Source organism: Mobula birostris, chromosome 24 (assembly GCF_030028105.1).
Source record: "Mobula birostris isolate sMobBir1 chromosome 24, sMobBir1.hap1, whole genome shotgun sequence".
In the NCBI taxonomy this organism is placed as follows: domain Eukaryota; kingdom Metazoa; phylum Chordata; class Chondrichthyes; order Myliobatiformes; family Myliobatidae; genus Mobula; species Mobula birostris.
In genome coordinates this window covers 30,103,632-30,118,719 of record NC_092393.1, presented here as the reverse complement: position 1 = coordinate 30,118,719, position 15,088 = coordinate 30,103,632, and the positions used below count along the sequence as shown (strand labels likewise).

The following is a 15,088-nucleotide window of genomic DNA, read 5'->3' as shown; positions in this document are numbered from 1 at the left end:
CTGACTAAAGTAATTCCTCAGCATCTCAGTTCTAAAAGGACGTCCTTCAATTCTGAAGTAGCGCCCTCTTGTCCTAGAATCCCCTAACATAGGAAATAACTTTGCCATATTTAATCTGTTCAGGCCTTTTAACATTCGGAATGTTTCTATGAGATCCCCCCTCATTCTCCTGAACTCCAGGGAATACAGCCCAAGAGCTGCCAGATGTTCCTCATACGGTAACCCTTTCATCCCTGGAATCATTCTCGTGAATCTTCTCTGAACCCTCTCCAATGTCAGTATGTCCTTTCTAAAATAAAGAGCCCAAAACTACACACAATACTCCAAGTGTGATCTCACAAGTGCCTTATAGAGCCTCAACATCACATCCCTGCTGTTATATTCTATACCTCTAGAAATGAATGCCAACATTGCACTTGCCTTCTTCACAACCGACTCAACCTGGAGGTTAACCTTTAGGGTATCCTGCATAAGGACTACTCCCAAGTCCCTTTGCATCTCTGCATTTTGAATTCTCTCCCCATCTAAATAATAGTCTGTCCAATTATTTCTTCCACCAAAGTGCATGACCATACACTTTCCAACATTGTATTTCATTTGCCACTTCTTTGCCCATTCCCCTAAACTATCTAAGTCCCTCTGCAGGCTCTGTTTCCTCAACGCTATCCACTCCTCCACCTATCTTTGCATCATCAGCAAATTTAGCCACAAATCCATTAATACCATTGTCCAAATCATTGATATACATCAAAAAAAGCAGCAGTCCCAACACCGACCCCTATGGAACTCCACTGGTAACCAGCAGCCAGCCAGAATAGGATCCCTTTATTCCCACTGTTTTCTGCCAACCAGCAATGCTCCACGCATGCTAGTAAATTCCCTGTAATTCCGAGGGCTCTTAACTTACTAAGCAGCCTCATATGCGGCACCTTGTCAAAGGCCTTCTGAAAATCCAAGTACACCAAATCTACTGCATCTCCTTTGTCCACCCTGCTTGTAATTTCCTCAAAAAATTGCAGTAGGTTTGTCAGGCAGGATTTTCCTTCAGGAAACCATGCTGGCTTTGGCCTATCTTGTCATGTACCTCCAGATACTCTGTAATCTCATCCCTAGCAATCAATTATAACACTTCCCAACCACTGATATCAGGCTAACAGGTCTATAGTTTCCTTTCTGCTGCCTCCCACCCTTCTTAAATAGCGGAGTAACATTTGCAATTTTCCAGTCATCCAGTACAATGCCAGAATCTATCGATTCTTGAAAGACCATCACTTATGCCTCAGTAATTTCTCCAGCTACTTTCTTCAGAACCTGAGGGTGCATTCCATCAGGTCCAGGAGATTTATCCACCCTCAGACAATTAACCTTCCTGAGCACCTTCTCAGTCGTAATTTTTGTCGCACCAACCTCATTTCCCTGACACTCTTGAATGTCCGGTATACTGCAGACATCTTCCACTGCGAAGACTGATGCAAAATCCACATTCAGTTCCTCTGCTACCTCTGCATCTTTCATTATGATATCTCCAGCATCATTTTGTATTGGTCCTATATCTACCCTTGACTCTCTTTTTCCCTTCATATACTTAAAAAAGCTTTAAGTGATGGAAATGAGCTGTTATTTTTAAAGAACTTGGCAAAATGACAAAGAACCTTCAATAAAATATTATCAAACAGATTTTGATGCTGAGGCACATAAGGAAACATTAGGACAGCTGATCACAAGGACGGGGAATGTTGAAGAAGAGGAGGGGGCAATTACAGGAAGTTCAAGAAATTGCTGTTCATGCCGTCGGGTTGGAGGCTACCCAGACGGAATTCAAGGTGCTAATGCTCCATCCTGAGCGTGGTATCATCGTGGCAACAGCGGAGGCCCTAGACTGACATGTCAGAATGGAAACAGGAAGTACAATTGAAATGGGTGGCCACTGGCAACATCCACTAGATCAGAGAGATCTCATGCAGATCAGGGAGCCACTTCAGCAGGCACCTTCGCTTTGTACACTGCAAAAAGAAGGATCTCCCAATGGTTACTCACTTCAATTCAACCTCCTATTTCCATCCAACACACATCAAAGTTGCTGGTGAACGCAGCAGGCCAGGCAGCATCTCTAGGAAGAGGTGCGGTCGACGTTTCAGGTCGAGACCCTTCGTCAGGACTAACTGAAGGAAGAGTGAGTAAGAGATTTGAAAGTTGGAGGGGGAGGGGGAGATCCAAAATGATAGGAGAAGACAGGAGGGGGAGGGATGGAGCCAAGAGCTGGACAGGTGATTGGCAAAAAGGATACGAGGGGATCATGGGACAGGAGGTCCGGGAAGAAAGACAAGGGGGGGGGAGGGAACTCAGAGGATGGGCAAGGGGTATATTCAGAGGGACAGAGGGAGAAAAAGGAGAGTGAGAGAAAGAATGTGTGTATAAAAGAAAGTAACAGATGGGGTACGAGGGGGAGGTGGGGCATTAGCGGAAGTTAGAGAAGTCGATGTTCATGCCATCAGGTTGGAGGCTACCCAGACGGAATATAAGGTGTTGTTCCTCCAACCTGAGTGTGGCTTCATCTTTACAGTAGAGGAGGCCGTGGATAGACATGTCAGAATGGGAATGGGATGTGGAATTAAAATGTGTGGCCACTGGGAGATCCTGCTTTCTCTGGCGGACAGAGCGTAGGTGTTCAGCAAAGCGGTCTCCCAGTCTGCATCAGGTCTCGCCAATATATAAAAGGCCACCTCGGGAGCACCGGACGCAGTATATCACCCCAGCCGACTCACAGGTGAAGTGTCGCCTCACCTGGAAGGACTGTTTGGAGCCCTGAATGGTGGTAAGGGAGGAAGTGTAAGGGCATGTGTAGCACTTGTTCCGCTTACACGGATAAGTGCCAGGAGGGAGATCAGTGGGGAGGGATGGGGGGGACGAATGGACAAGGGAGTCGCATAGGGAGCGATCCCTGCGGAAAGCAGGGGGGGGAGGGAAAGATGTGCTTAGTGGTGGGATCCCGTTGGAGGTGGCGGAAGTTACGGAGAATAATATATTGGACCCGGAGGCTGGTGGGGTGGTAGGTGAGGACCAGGGGAACCCTATTCCTCGTGGGGTGGCGGGAGGATGAAGTGAGAGCAGGTGTACGTGAAAGGGGGGAGATGCGTTTAAGAGTAGAGTTGATAGTGGAGGAAAGGAAGCCCCTTTCTTTAAAAAAGGAGGACATCTCCCTCATCCTAGAATGAAAAGCCTCATCCTGAGAGCAGATGCGGCAGAGACGGAGGAATTGCGAGAAGGGGATGGCGTCCTTGTCTTTCTTCCCGGACCTCCTGTCCCATGATCCTCTCGTATCCTTTTTGCCAATCAACTGTCTAGCTCTTGGCTCCATCCCTCCCCCTCCCGTCTTCTCCTATCGTTTTGGATCTCCCCCTCCCCCTTTCAAATCTCTTACTCACTCTTCCTTCAGTTAGTCCTGACGAAGAGTCTCAGCCTGAAACGTCGACTGCACCTCTTCCTAGAGATGCTGCCTGGCCTGCTGCGTTCACCAGCAATTTTGATGTGTGTTGCTTGAATTTCCAGCATCTGCAGAAATCCTGTTGTTCCTATTCCCATAGTGGCATGTCTGTCCACGGCCTTCTCTCTTGTACTGGTACCTGAGAAGAATGTTGTGACTTGCTTCAAATGCTATTGACTAGACCACTATACCTATACTTGTTGCACTTGATTCCACAGTGATGAAGTGCTTTGAGTGGTTGGATCTGCACCAGTTGGCCTACTGGCACAACAGGTCCACAGCAGAAGCCATTTTATTGGTTCTTCACTCAACCATGGAACGTCTAAACAGCAAAGATGCATACATTAGGATACTCTTTACCGACTACAGCTCACCATTTGGTACTATCATCCCCTCCAAACTAATCATTAAGCTTCAGGAGCTTGGCCTCAATACCTCCTTGTGCAATTGGATCCCTGATTTCCTCATTTACAGACACCAGTCAGTTTGGACTGACAACAACATCTCCTCCATGGTCTCCATCAACACAAGTGCACCACAAGGCTGTGTGCTTAGTTCCCTGCCCTACTCACTTTACACTTTTGACTGTGTGGCTAAGCACAGCTCCAATGCCATTTTCAAGTTTGCTGACAATACTACTGTCATTGGCCGAATCAAAGATGCTGACGATTGAGCATATAGGAGGGAGACTGAAAATCTGTCTGAGTGTTGCCACAACAACAACGTCTTACTCAATGTCAGCAAGACCAAGGAGCTGATTTATTGACTTCAGAAGAAGGAAACCAGAGGTCCATGAACCAGTCCTTATTGGAAGATCTAATAATTTAAATTTAAATTAAAGCAACTTCAAATTTCTCAGTGTTATCATTTCAAATGACCTGTCCTGGCACCAGCACAAAAATGCAATTAATAAGAAAACACTGCAGTACGCCGAGTTTGTGAAAATTCAACATGACATCTAAAACTTTGACAAACTTTTATAGATAGGTGGTGCAGAGCATATTGGCTGGCTGTATCACAGTCTACTATGGAAACACTAATGCATCTGAACAGAATATCCTACAATAAGTAATGGATATGGCCCTGTCCATAACAGATAAAGCTCTCCCCACCAGTGAGCACAGCTACACAAAGCGTTGCTGCAGGAAAGCAGCATCCATCATCAATGACCCCCACCACCCTTCTTCCTGATGGCAGCAGCTCTCTCCTCACAGTGGCCATCAGGAAGGTGGTACAGGAAACTCAGGACTCACACTACCAGGTTCAAGAACAGCTAATACCACTCAACCTTCAGGCTCTTGAACCAAAGGGGATAACTTCATTCAACTTCACTTGCCCCATCATTGAGAAGTTCACACAACCTATGGACTCACTTTCAAGGACTCTTCATCTCATGTTATTGATATTTATTGCTTGCGTTTTTATTGTCTTCTGTACACTGGTTGAACACCAAGTTGGTGCGGTCTTTCATTGATATTATTATGAATTTATTGAGTATCCCTGCGAGAAAATGAACCTCAGGGTTCTATATGGATAGTAAATTTAGTTTGAAATTCGAGACTCAGGTTTGAGAAGCAACACCTCATATTCCATCTGGTTAGCCTCCAACCTGATGTCATGAACATCGATTTCTCTTAACTTCTGGTAGTTACTCTGCTCTCCCCCTTCTCTCTTTTTCTATGCTCCGTTCTAGACACACCCTCACCTCTTCACTTCTCCTCACTTCTCTCTGGTACTCCTTCTCCTTTCTTTTCTTCCATGATCCAATGTCCTCTTGTATTGGATTCCTTCTTCGTCAGCCATTTATCTTTTCCACCTCTCCCAGCTTCCTACTTCATTCCCCCTCTCCCCCACCTTTATACCTTCCTCCTCACCTGGTCGCATCAATCACTACTAGCTTTACTACTTCCTCTTCCCTCCCCTTCTCACTTTGTCTTCTGCCTCCTTATTTTCTGCTGAAGGGTCTTGGCCTAAAATGTCAACTGCTTATTCCCTTCTATAGATTCTGCCTGACTTGCTGACTTCTTTCAGCATTTTGCGTTTGCTACTCAGGAGGTTAGGTATTGGACCTGGTGCATGTTTGGATAAGGGTTGCAGAGCTTTTCCATTACAGAGAGTACCGCAGGGAAAGGTGACCAAAAGTACATTTAAATAAGTAAATCTAAAAATACCAAATGGCTGGGATCATGGTTTCAGCAGTGGATAAGCTAAGTAGGTTAAATTTTTCAGTGTCTCAGAGGGATGGGAAACAAACTGCATTTCTGGGTTGAAACTGACACCAAGAATGCAAACATTTTGATACAAATTGTACTGAAGGAGTCAGTGGTTAGGGAAGGGAGTTTGGAAAAGTTTTGAAGCCGAATTTCCCAACATTTGGCCGAAGGAAGTTCTTCTCACGAGTATTGGATAATTAGTCTGACAACTAAGAAGCAGGGGACAAGTCAAGAGCAGTGGCGATGACTTAGAGCTGATTGCCCTTGAAGTCCACATAAAAACAGGTGGCATGTTTGAGGTGATTTGGCCAGGAGGCAACTTGCTCATGTGAAAATGGAGGTGATAGAAGGTGAGAAAGGAGGAGGAACATAATGCACCTTATATATAATGCCTATCTACTTCCCACTTGTACAACCATTTAAAGCTGCTCTCAATATCTTTTTGCCTCAGTGCTGAGTGCTCTGCAACCTAAGTCTCCACAGTAAGGATGCAATAAACTCAGGTATACAATTAATCTGCTGAAGTACAGGACTCTGACTGTATTAGGAGCTCAGACACAATACTGTAATACTTCAAAGTGAGTAGAGATGAGAGATCACAGTGCTAAGCCTGACTGAAGATGTTCGATGTCAAGGCAGGGTCAAGGAATACAATAAAATTACAATGAGATCTGAAGTACACAGAGTAAATCAGTGTTTGAGCTTTCACGAACAGGAGAGCCTTAAAGGAAGAGTTGATACAGATGGTACAGTATATAGTAAGTGGTGCTGGAGAGAGCGGGCAGTGGTGGGAAGAAAGAATTTGAAAAGGATAGCTGGGGATAGAACTGCAGCATTCAGAGAGAGCACAAAATGATCTCCTTTTTGTCTTTGCAGCATCCTACTGTGTGTAAGTTGACAAGAATATAGCAGCAAAAAAAACTTCAAAAGTAATTAATTGGGTGATACATGCTTTGGCATGCCTTGAAGTCAAGAGAAGAAAAAAAAACTCTGAAGCTTTCTTCTGAAAGTTCACAGCAATTTGATCCTTAATCTATTGGGATCAAATACATGGATTCTGCACTTTGCAGGATAAAGTGAAATCAAATAAAATGCACTTAACTGGCTTTGAGACCCCTGGTTAAAGTCGTAGACTTATAGAGCACTACAGCACAAAAAAAAGTCCATTCGGCCATTCTAGACCATGCTGAACTGTCATTCTGCTTGGTCTCATCAACCTGCACCTGGACCATAGCCCTCCACATCCCTCAATGTCCATGTGCTTATACACACTTCTCTTAAACGTTGCAATCAAACCCACATCCACCACTTCAACTGGGCACCTTGTTCAAAACTCACACCACCCTCTGAGTGAAGAAGTTCCTCTTCAGGTTCCTCTTAAATATTTCACCTTTCACCCTTAAATTATGATCTCTACTTCTAGTTTCACCCAACCTCAGTGGATAAAGTCTGCTTGCATTAACCCTATCTATATCCCTCATAATTTTATATACCTCCATCAAATCATCCCTCATTCACCTACACTCTACGGCAGAGATTCCCAACCTTTTTAATGCCATGGACCAATATCATTAAGCAAGGGGTCTTGGGACCCCAGTTTGGGAACCTCTGCTCTAGGCAATAAAGTCCTATCCATTCAAGTTTTCCCAAGCCCTGGCAACATCCTTGTAAATTTTCTCTGTATTCTGTCAATCTTACTGATATTTTTCATGTAGGTAGGGAACACAACTGGACACAATCAAACAAAGAAGTTTCAATCAGGTCAGATAATTGGATAACCAAAATATGTCTCTGAATGTGAAATGAAAGCACCCAGAAATTCTGTGTATATCACCCAACAATGACTTGCTGCAAATAAAGTTCAAATGGCAAGTCTCCAGTTCTGACTTCATTTCAAAGTTCAAAGTAAATTTTATTATCAAAATACATATATGTCACCACATACAACCCTGAGATTCATTTTCCTGCAGGCATACTCAGCAAAACTAACTATAAGAGGATTAATGAAAGATGAACTAGAGTGCAGAAGACAACAGACTGTGCAAATGCAAATATAAACATATAGCAATAAATAACAAGAACATGAGGTAATGAGATAGAGTCCTAAAAGTGAGATCATTGGTTGTGGGAACATCTCAATGGATGGGCAAGTAAGTATAGTTATCCCCTTTTGTTCAAGAGCCTGATGGCTGGAAAAAAAACTTCTTCTTTCAGCCGAGAAAGGTCTTGTTTATTAAGTAAGCATCATCCTTGGGGAACTGTGGTCTAAAGAACTGAGTCTTCAACACCAAATTCTTTGACAATCATATCATTAGTGACCCCAGACTCATTGTGGTGTTTTTCCACCCATAAGGCAAAGTCAGGTTTAATAAACATAAATGATGGATCTGGAATTTTCAGGTACAATGATGATTCCACTTGTAGGCAATTGTACACATCAAATATGATTCTAATAGTGAACATTATAAATCACAGTCACAGCAATGCAAGTATGGTTGATAGCAGAATCAATAAAATCATCAAATAATTCCCTATAAGAAATGTAAACTATATCATCCATCTCATTCATTAGAACAATTTATCGTGTGTATTAAACATAGAACATAGAAATCTACAGGACCGTCGGTCCATGATGTTGTGCCGACCATGCAACCTACTCTAGAAACTGCCTAAAATTTCCCAAGAGCATAGCCCTCTACTTTTCTAAAGAGGAATCTTGCCATTAACTGGAAATCTGAAGAGGTATATTATAATTAGGAATTCCAAATAATGAGCACAAGATACAAACAATTAAACTTTCTTAAGATTAGTTCAAATGTGAAGAGTTAACAAAAAATGGCAACTTATTAAGTATAAACTTTCTACTGAGTTTCCAGTAATGTTCATCATAACAAATTGTGATGGAGTTATCATTTGACATGCACAGAATGGTGATTATTATATGTTATCTCTTTCGCATGTATTTTCTGGCACTCTAAAATGCTGGCATGACTCAATTTAGTCTGGGCAACTAATAAGAAGTAACGACAGAATTTATGCCTTTTGAAAAGCCAAACTCCAAGACAAGCATTGTCACACACAATTTTCAAGACAACATTTATTTATCTTTTCATTTAGAGCTACAGTGCGAACCAGGCCTCACCAGCCCTTCAAGCCAACCTGGCCCAGCAACTCCTGACAAACCCGATTAACCCTAACCTAAATGGGACAATTTACAATGACCAATTAACCTACCCAGAACGTCATTGGACTGTGGGAGGAAACCAGAGCACCCGGGGAAAACCTATGCATTCCACAGGGAGAACATACAAGCTCCTTACAGAATAGCCCCGGAAACTACCTCTGGAACACCCTGAGCTTTAACAGTGGTAAAGGTACCATGGTCATTCTTTACTGTGTGCACAGAGCTGCAACCTAATCAGTAAATTGGACTCCATATTGCATCTCACAGACTAGGAAAAATTAATAGATTTTATCTGCACTGCAACAAATTATATACAAGCAAGTCATCCTAATAAAATCATGTGAATCATAGAACCGAATGAATTATATCTGCAATATTTTCCATTAGGTATCAAGACGATAGCTAATACCTTATCAATGTGTGGATGCCAATATTCATCATGCATTGTTTTGGCTTCTGTATTGTTCATCTTTGAGAAAAAAGTGGGCTTTGTGAGGTGCAAGCGAGTTGAGTCAATCCCAAATGTATCAGCTATTGCTTTTTGAATTCGCCATCTCACATCACTGCAAAAGAAAACGTTTCAGAATGTTGACTTTTTTTAAATGGCAGTGCAGAAGCTAAAGAGTGGTAAATCCAACATACAACAACAGATTAATATAAAGAGAGACCCCAGAGCTAGCAGACGCTGGGATCTAGACCAAAGGTCAATCTGTGAGAGGAACTCAGTGAGTCAGGCAGCATCTGCGGAGGGAAATGCATGAATGATGGTGAATGGTCTGGAATCAAATCATCAACCGTCTCTTTCCCTCCGGAGACCTGCCTGATCTACAGAACTTGTTATTTGCAACAGATTAATATATCCCTATGAGTACAGATATATTTTCAAACCTGTGACTTTAAATTTTACTACAAAGGAAGTAACAAGGTTAACAAGATAACATAATTAGAAGTCACGCGGTAAGTGTTGCTACCTCATAGCTCCAGGAATCCAGGACTGATTCTAACCTCAGGCAGTCTGTGTACACAGACTCCCTGTCAAGACTGTGGTTTTCTGGCAATATACACTTGTTTTTCTCCCACATCCCAACAATGTGTTGGTAAGTTAATTGGTAACAATAAATCAGTGCAGGTAAGTGGCAAAAGAATGAACAAAAAATGTGGAGAAGAATAACCAGCAGGGCCACAGGAAACAGGGAGAGGGATGTAGGACTGATGGGATTGGACTGCCAGAAACCAGCATGGACCTAATCACCACCTGCGTTGCAATGTAAAAATAGATCCATTGCAACACTTGGATAAATGTGTGAACTTATATTTGTAATGAAAACAATGCACAAGGAGGCCATATAGCACAGGCCTTGTGTCAAAGCCAGTCTATAAAGAGTTATTTATTTGTTTGTTTATTTATCTGTTTGTTTGTTTATTTATCCAGATACAGCGTGGAATAGGTCATTCCGGCCCTTTCAGCCTTGCCGCCCAGTAATCCCCGATTTAGTCTATACCTAATTATGGGACAAGTTACAATGACCAAATAACCTACCTACCAGTACATCTTTGGGCTGTGGGAAGAAACTGGAGCACCCAGAGGAGATCCATGTGGTCACGGGGAGAAGGTACGCCTTACTGGCAACAGTGGGAATTGAACCTGGGTCACCCATAATGTACAACGTTGTGCAAATCACTACGCTACCATGCAGCCCTTCTTTTGGTTAAACTCACTGGCCAGCTCTTGGCTGGTAGCCTTGTAGGTTATGGCTCCCGAAATGCTGATCCAAGCACTGGTGTAGATGCCTTTCAGGCAGTGAATTCCTGAAGCCAAACTCTCACGCTGAGTCACTTCTTTTCTCAATACTCCTTTTGTAAATACTACTTTTTGTAAAATTTTCTTAACTAATTTAAAGCTAGATCGTCAAATTATCAACCTCTCTGCTCATGGAAATAAGTCCTTCTGCTCATAGTGCACTTAAATTAAACCAACTTTCATTCTAAGTAAACAAGTACACCTGGCAAATCCCTCCACTCCAGCCATGGCACCATTCTGATAAACGTGCCCTACACCCTCACACCTTTTCAGCAACGTGGTGATCTTTACTGTACATAGTTGTCATAGCATAATTTCCTTGCCATTGTATCTACACCTCATCAAAAAAAGCAAATATTGTTCATACTTACTAACCATTGTAACTGTCTGTGTTCCTGACATTAACAATTTATAGACAGCTGTTCTAGGGTCTGGAATCACTTGTCTGGCCAAAGGAACATCTATCCCAGCCCTCACTAGCTATGGATCCTCTACCGATATCTAAAATGCTAGAGGAATTCAGCACGTCAGACAGCACGTATGCAAGTAAATTAACAGTTGAGGTTTTGGGTTGAGATGTAGGGTTGAGATATGAAAAGCCGACTATCTATTTTCCTCCATAGATGCTGCCTGATTTGCTGAATTCCTCCAGTGCTTTATGTTTATATCCAAATCCCGGCACCTGCAGACTCTTAGGTCTCTACCAAGGCAATATTGATGCCCCTTCTGCCCCAGCCAGTCTTGCTGACCCATCCTCTATCAGCATGACTGGGGGAGGTGCAGAAAGGGCAGCTCTTCTGAGCAATTGATCCAATATTAATAGCTGAGTTTTAATCTACAACATTTAGAGTGCAGTATTTTAAGACTGACTAAATAAGCTTAAGTACTTGGCTTGATATTTTGTTCACTTGTTTCGTAAAATGGTGAACCTCTTGTGGGTATGATCCAATATGTTCCTAATCTGTTATTTTTAGTACTAAATCTAAAATTTCTTCAGCATCCTTTCATCAGAAATCTACACACGAGAAATGGCACAAATATATTTTGAACAAAGTCTACAGCTGATGCACAGCGTAATGGAAACTTTTTGTAACAGACTGTGAATGCTGATCAATTAAATGTTTCATAAGGATAAATATGTTTTTGTCAAGTAGGTGGAAGCAACAAAATGTGAGTATCTGGTTTGAGAATATCTTGATAGAACTTGATAGATCCGAATTGAGTAGCTGAGAGACCTACTCTGCCTCCCCTGGCACATGCACAAAGAAAGTAGGTTAGGCATCAAAGCTTATCTCATGCCTTACCTGAATAATTTACATAACAATTTTTAAAATTCAAACATTTTGGCAAGTTAGATATTTGTGTAGTGCATCAAATGTTGTTAACCTACTTTTTTGTACATACCAACTAACAATGGGACACTTTGTTACGATGTTATCTGATATTAACTCGTACAAAGTTTTCTTTTTATTACATATTGAAATTGGGACAGAATCGCTGCCAATCACTTCCACAGGTTCACTCTGCTCTGAATCAGGTTTAATAACACTAGCATATGGCATAAAATTTATTGTTTTGTAGCAGCAGTACATTGCTACACATAATAATAAAAACTATAAATTACAAGAAGTATATATTAAAAAATTAAATAACTAGTGCAAAAAGAGAGGGGAATAATACTGAGGTAGTGTTCATGGATGCATTGTCCTCTCAGAAATCTGATGACAGAGGGGAAGAAGCTCTTCTTGAAACATTGAGTGTGTTTCTTCAGGCTCCAGTACCTCCTCCTTGAAGGTAGCAATGAGAAGAAGACATGAGTGATGGGGATCCTTAACGATGGATGCCACTTTTTTGATGTAATGTGTAGTTTTATTTTCCTTTTCAAAGTGTGCACAAAAAGTGCTGAGCTCATCTGGGAGTGAAGCATCACAGACATTCATGATATTAGGTTTTTTCTGGTAGGAAATAATGGCTAAAATAATGAACTCTGTCAGGGCTGACCTGCATCCAATTCTGCCTCTAACCTCAATCAGAATTGTTTATTCGCCCCTAAAATAGCCTTTCATAGGTCATACCTGGACTTCTTGTATAGTTCCAGATCACCAATCTTGGATGCCCTCGGCAGGATTCGCGTCTCTTGGTTCACCCCCAGCTTTTGGTTTGGGTATGATCTGGTATGTTTTCAAAGGCACACACTCATCCATACAGCTCTTGATGAAGTCAATGACAATGTCTTCTCCAGTCCACCAACTCGAAGCAGTCCTGTGACTGCTCCTCTTCTACCCTTGCCCATACCTTCTTGATCCTCACCACTGGTGCTGCAGTCTTTCGTCTCTCACTATACACTGGAAGTAGAAGTACAGCCCAGGGACTATCAAAAGCATGGTTGTGGAATGGCACGGTAAGCATTTTGATGGTGGTACAACAGTGGTCAAGTTGGCTCATTTGTTTCCACAGGTGATATGTTGGTGATACCTGTTCAGAAAGTTTTTCAAGCTGGCCTGTTTGAAATCTCCAGCAATGATAGGGAAGGCATCAGGGTGTGATATTTCATGACCACTGATTACATTGCTCAGCTCCTCCAGTGCCTGCCTGATGTTGGTCTGAGGTGGAATATACTCCATTTCCAGGATAATGTTGGATAACTCCCTATCAGAAAAAATGGATGACATATGACCGCAAGATGTTCCAGTTCGGATGAGCAGGACTGAGACAGAACCATTATGTTTGTGCACCACGATGAGTTAATTATAAAGTATACTCCACCTCTTCTGCCTTTAAAAGACTGAGCTGTCCTGATTTTGTAGAGATTGATGAAGCCATTGGGCTGGAGTGCTAATCCAAAATTGTGTCTGTGAGTTATGTGTTGCTTAAATCTCCAACAACCCCATCTACAGAGCCCTGGCACATTATAGAGACTGGAAAAAGGAAAAGTCAAGGGTGCCTGAATTTTCTTTTTTTTTATTTTATTTTATATGTAACACCCTGGGAAAAGTTTCATTGCTAACGTAATGGTCTTTCTATAGAAGCAGTTTTGGTTTATAGTTAGAGATAACAGGCGCTTTGGAATGTGAGCTGAGTCCTTTGTTCAGCGGGAGACAAAGAGAGAAGACACTGGACAGAACTGGTCATAGGATTCAACCCAGTGGTGGACCGTGATTCGATGGAACAAGGCAGCGACTTCAACTGCAGATGGGTGAATATGTATGACTTTTGGAAGAGTTGAGCTCCAACTTGTGCACATGTGACTGTTTAATTATAATCGGCCCTTTTTGTTTTTTTTTTTTCTTTACTAACCCTTTAGTTAAGTTAAGATTCACAAATATAATTCTTCTAATCGTATGCAGTGTGCTGTGTTATTTCTTGGCACTGAATTTTAACAGGGTAGCAAATTACACAGCATCCACACAATCTCACGGGTCTGGCAGGATTGGAGTGTGTACTCCCTAGACTTATGCAGCCAAGGAAACCAGGGAGCTCTCATATATAGTAATTATTATCTCTCTTAATTATTTAATGCTTTATGAATAGCCTTTAAATGCAGCCAACTCTTAGATATTTAAAAGTAATTAAAGGTCCTTGGGCAGTAACTCGGCTTAGTCATAGTCCTAGTCATATGTACTACAGCACAGAAACATGTGCTTCAGTCCATTTAGCCTGCCCTGAACTATTGTTCTGCCTAGACCCACCAACCTGCACCCACACCATACCCCTCCCATCCATGTACTTATCCAAACTTCTCTTTAATATTGAAATTGAACCTGCATTCACCACTTTCGCTTGCAGCTCATTCCACACTTTCTGGAAGGCGATTAAATACATTGCATGTCATTACTTCGAAGTCAAAGCTGGGAACTCATTTTAATTCTGGTCAGTATCATAGCACCTGAAATAATTTATACTCAGATTCTAAATTGCACATTCAGATGTGTTTATAAATCACCAAACCATTAGCTTCTGGTAGCCAGGTACAGAGTTCGTCTTTGACATAAATCCACACATATTTTGCAGTACCTTATTTCATTACACAGGGTAACACATCCTAACAAAATTCTTCATGGGAAAGGAACAACCAAGGTCAGGAGCTTCATCAACACTACAAAATCGGCACTGCAGTATATCTGAGATATACTGTATGTAGGACTTTAAATTTACTGATGTTCATGCGGAATCATCGTTGCTCTTAGAAGAGCATGTATGTGTTTGTTCCTAACCTCCACATGTTACCAAAGGAGCCAATAATCCTTGTCCTCCCATTTCACCACCAACACCAACCATTGTCCCAGAATAATCATCAATCACTAACATCAACATTCTGAATATTTTTCAATAGTGTAGATTGTTTTATGTGTATAATAAATTTGTCTCTGAAACCCAATAAAGTTGATCTTTGCTATATTGATCAG

General features: G+C 41.9%; 1 protein-coding gene across 2 annotated transcripts in view; it reads right to left on the bottom strand.

The window, feature by feature from the left end:
• The window catches only part of ogfod3 (2-oxoglutarate and iron dependent oxygenase domain containing 3), a 112,633-nt gene that overhangs the window by 32,193 nt on the left and 65,352 nt on the right, over positions 1-15,088 (bottom strand). For both annotated transcript variants that reach the window (XR_011883069.1, XM_072242521.1), the window contains exon 7: positions 9,291-9,444. Coding sequence is in view for 1 of the 2 variants with exons in the window: in XM_072242521.1 (XP_072098622.1) it covers positions 9,291-9,444 (154 nt within the window). In the remaining variant the exon portion in view is untranslated. The remainder of the gene's footprint in view (positions 1-9,290; positions 9,445-15,088) is intronic.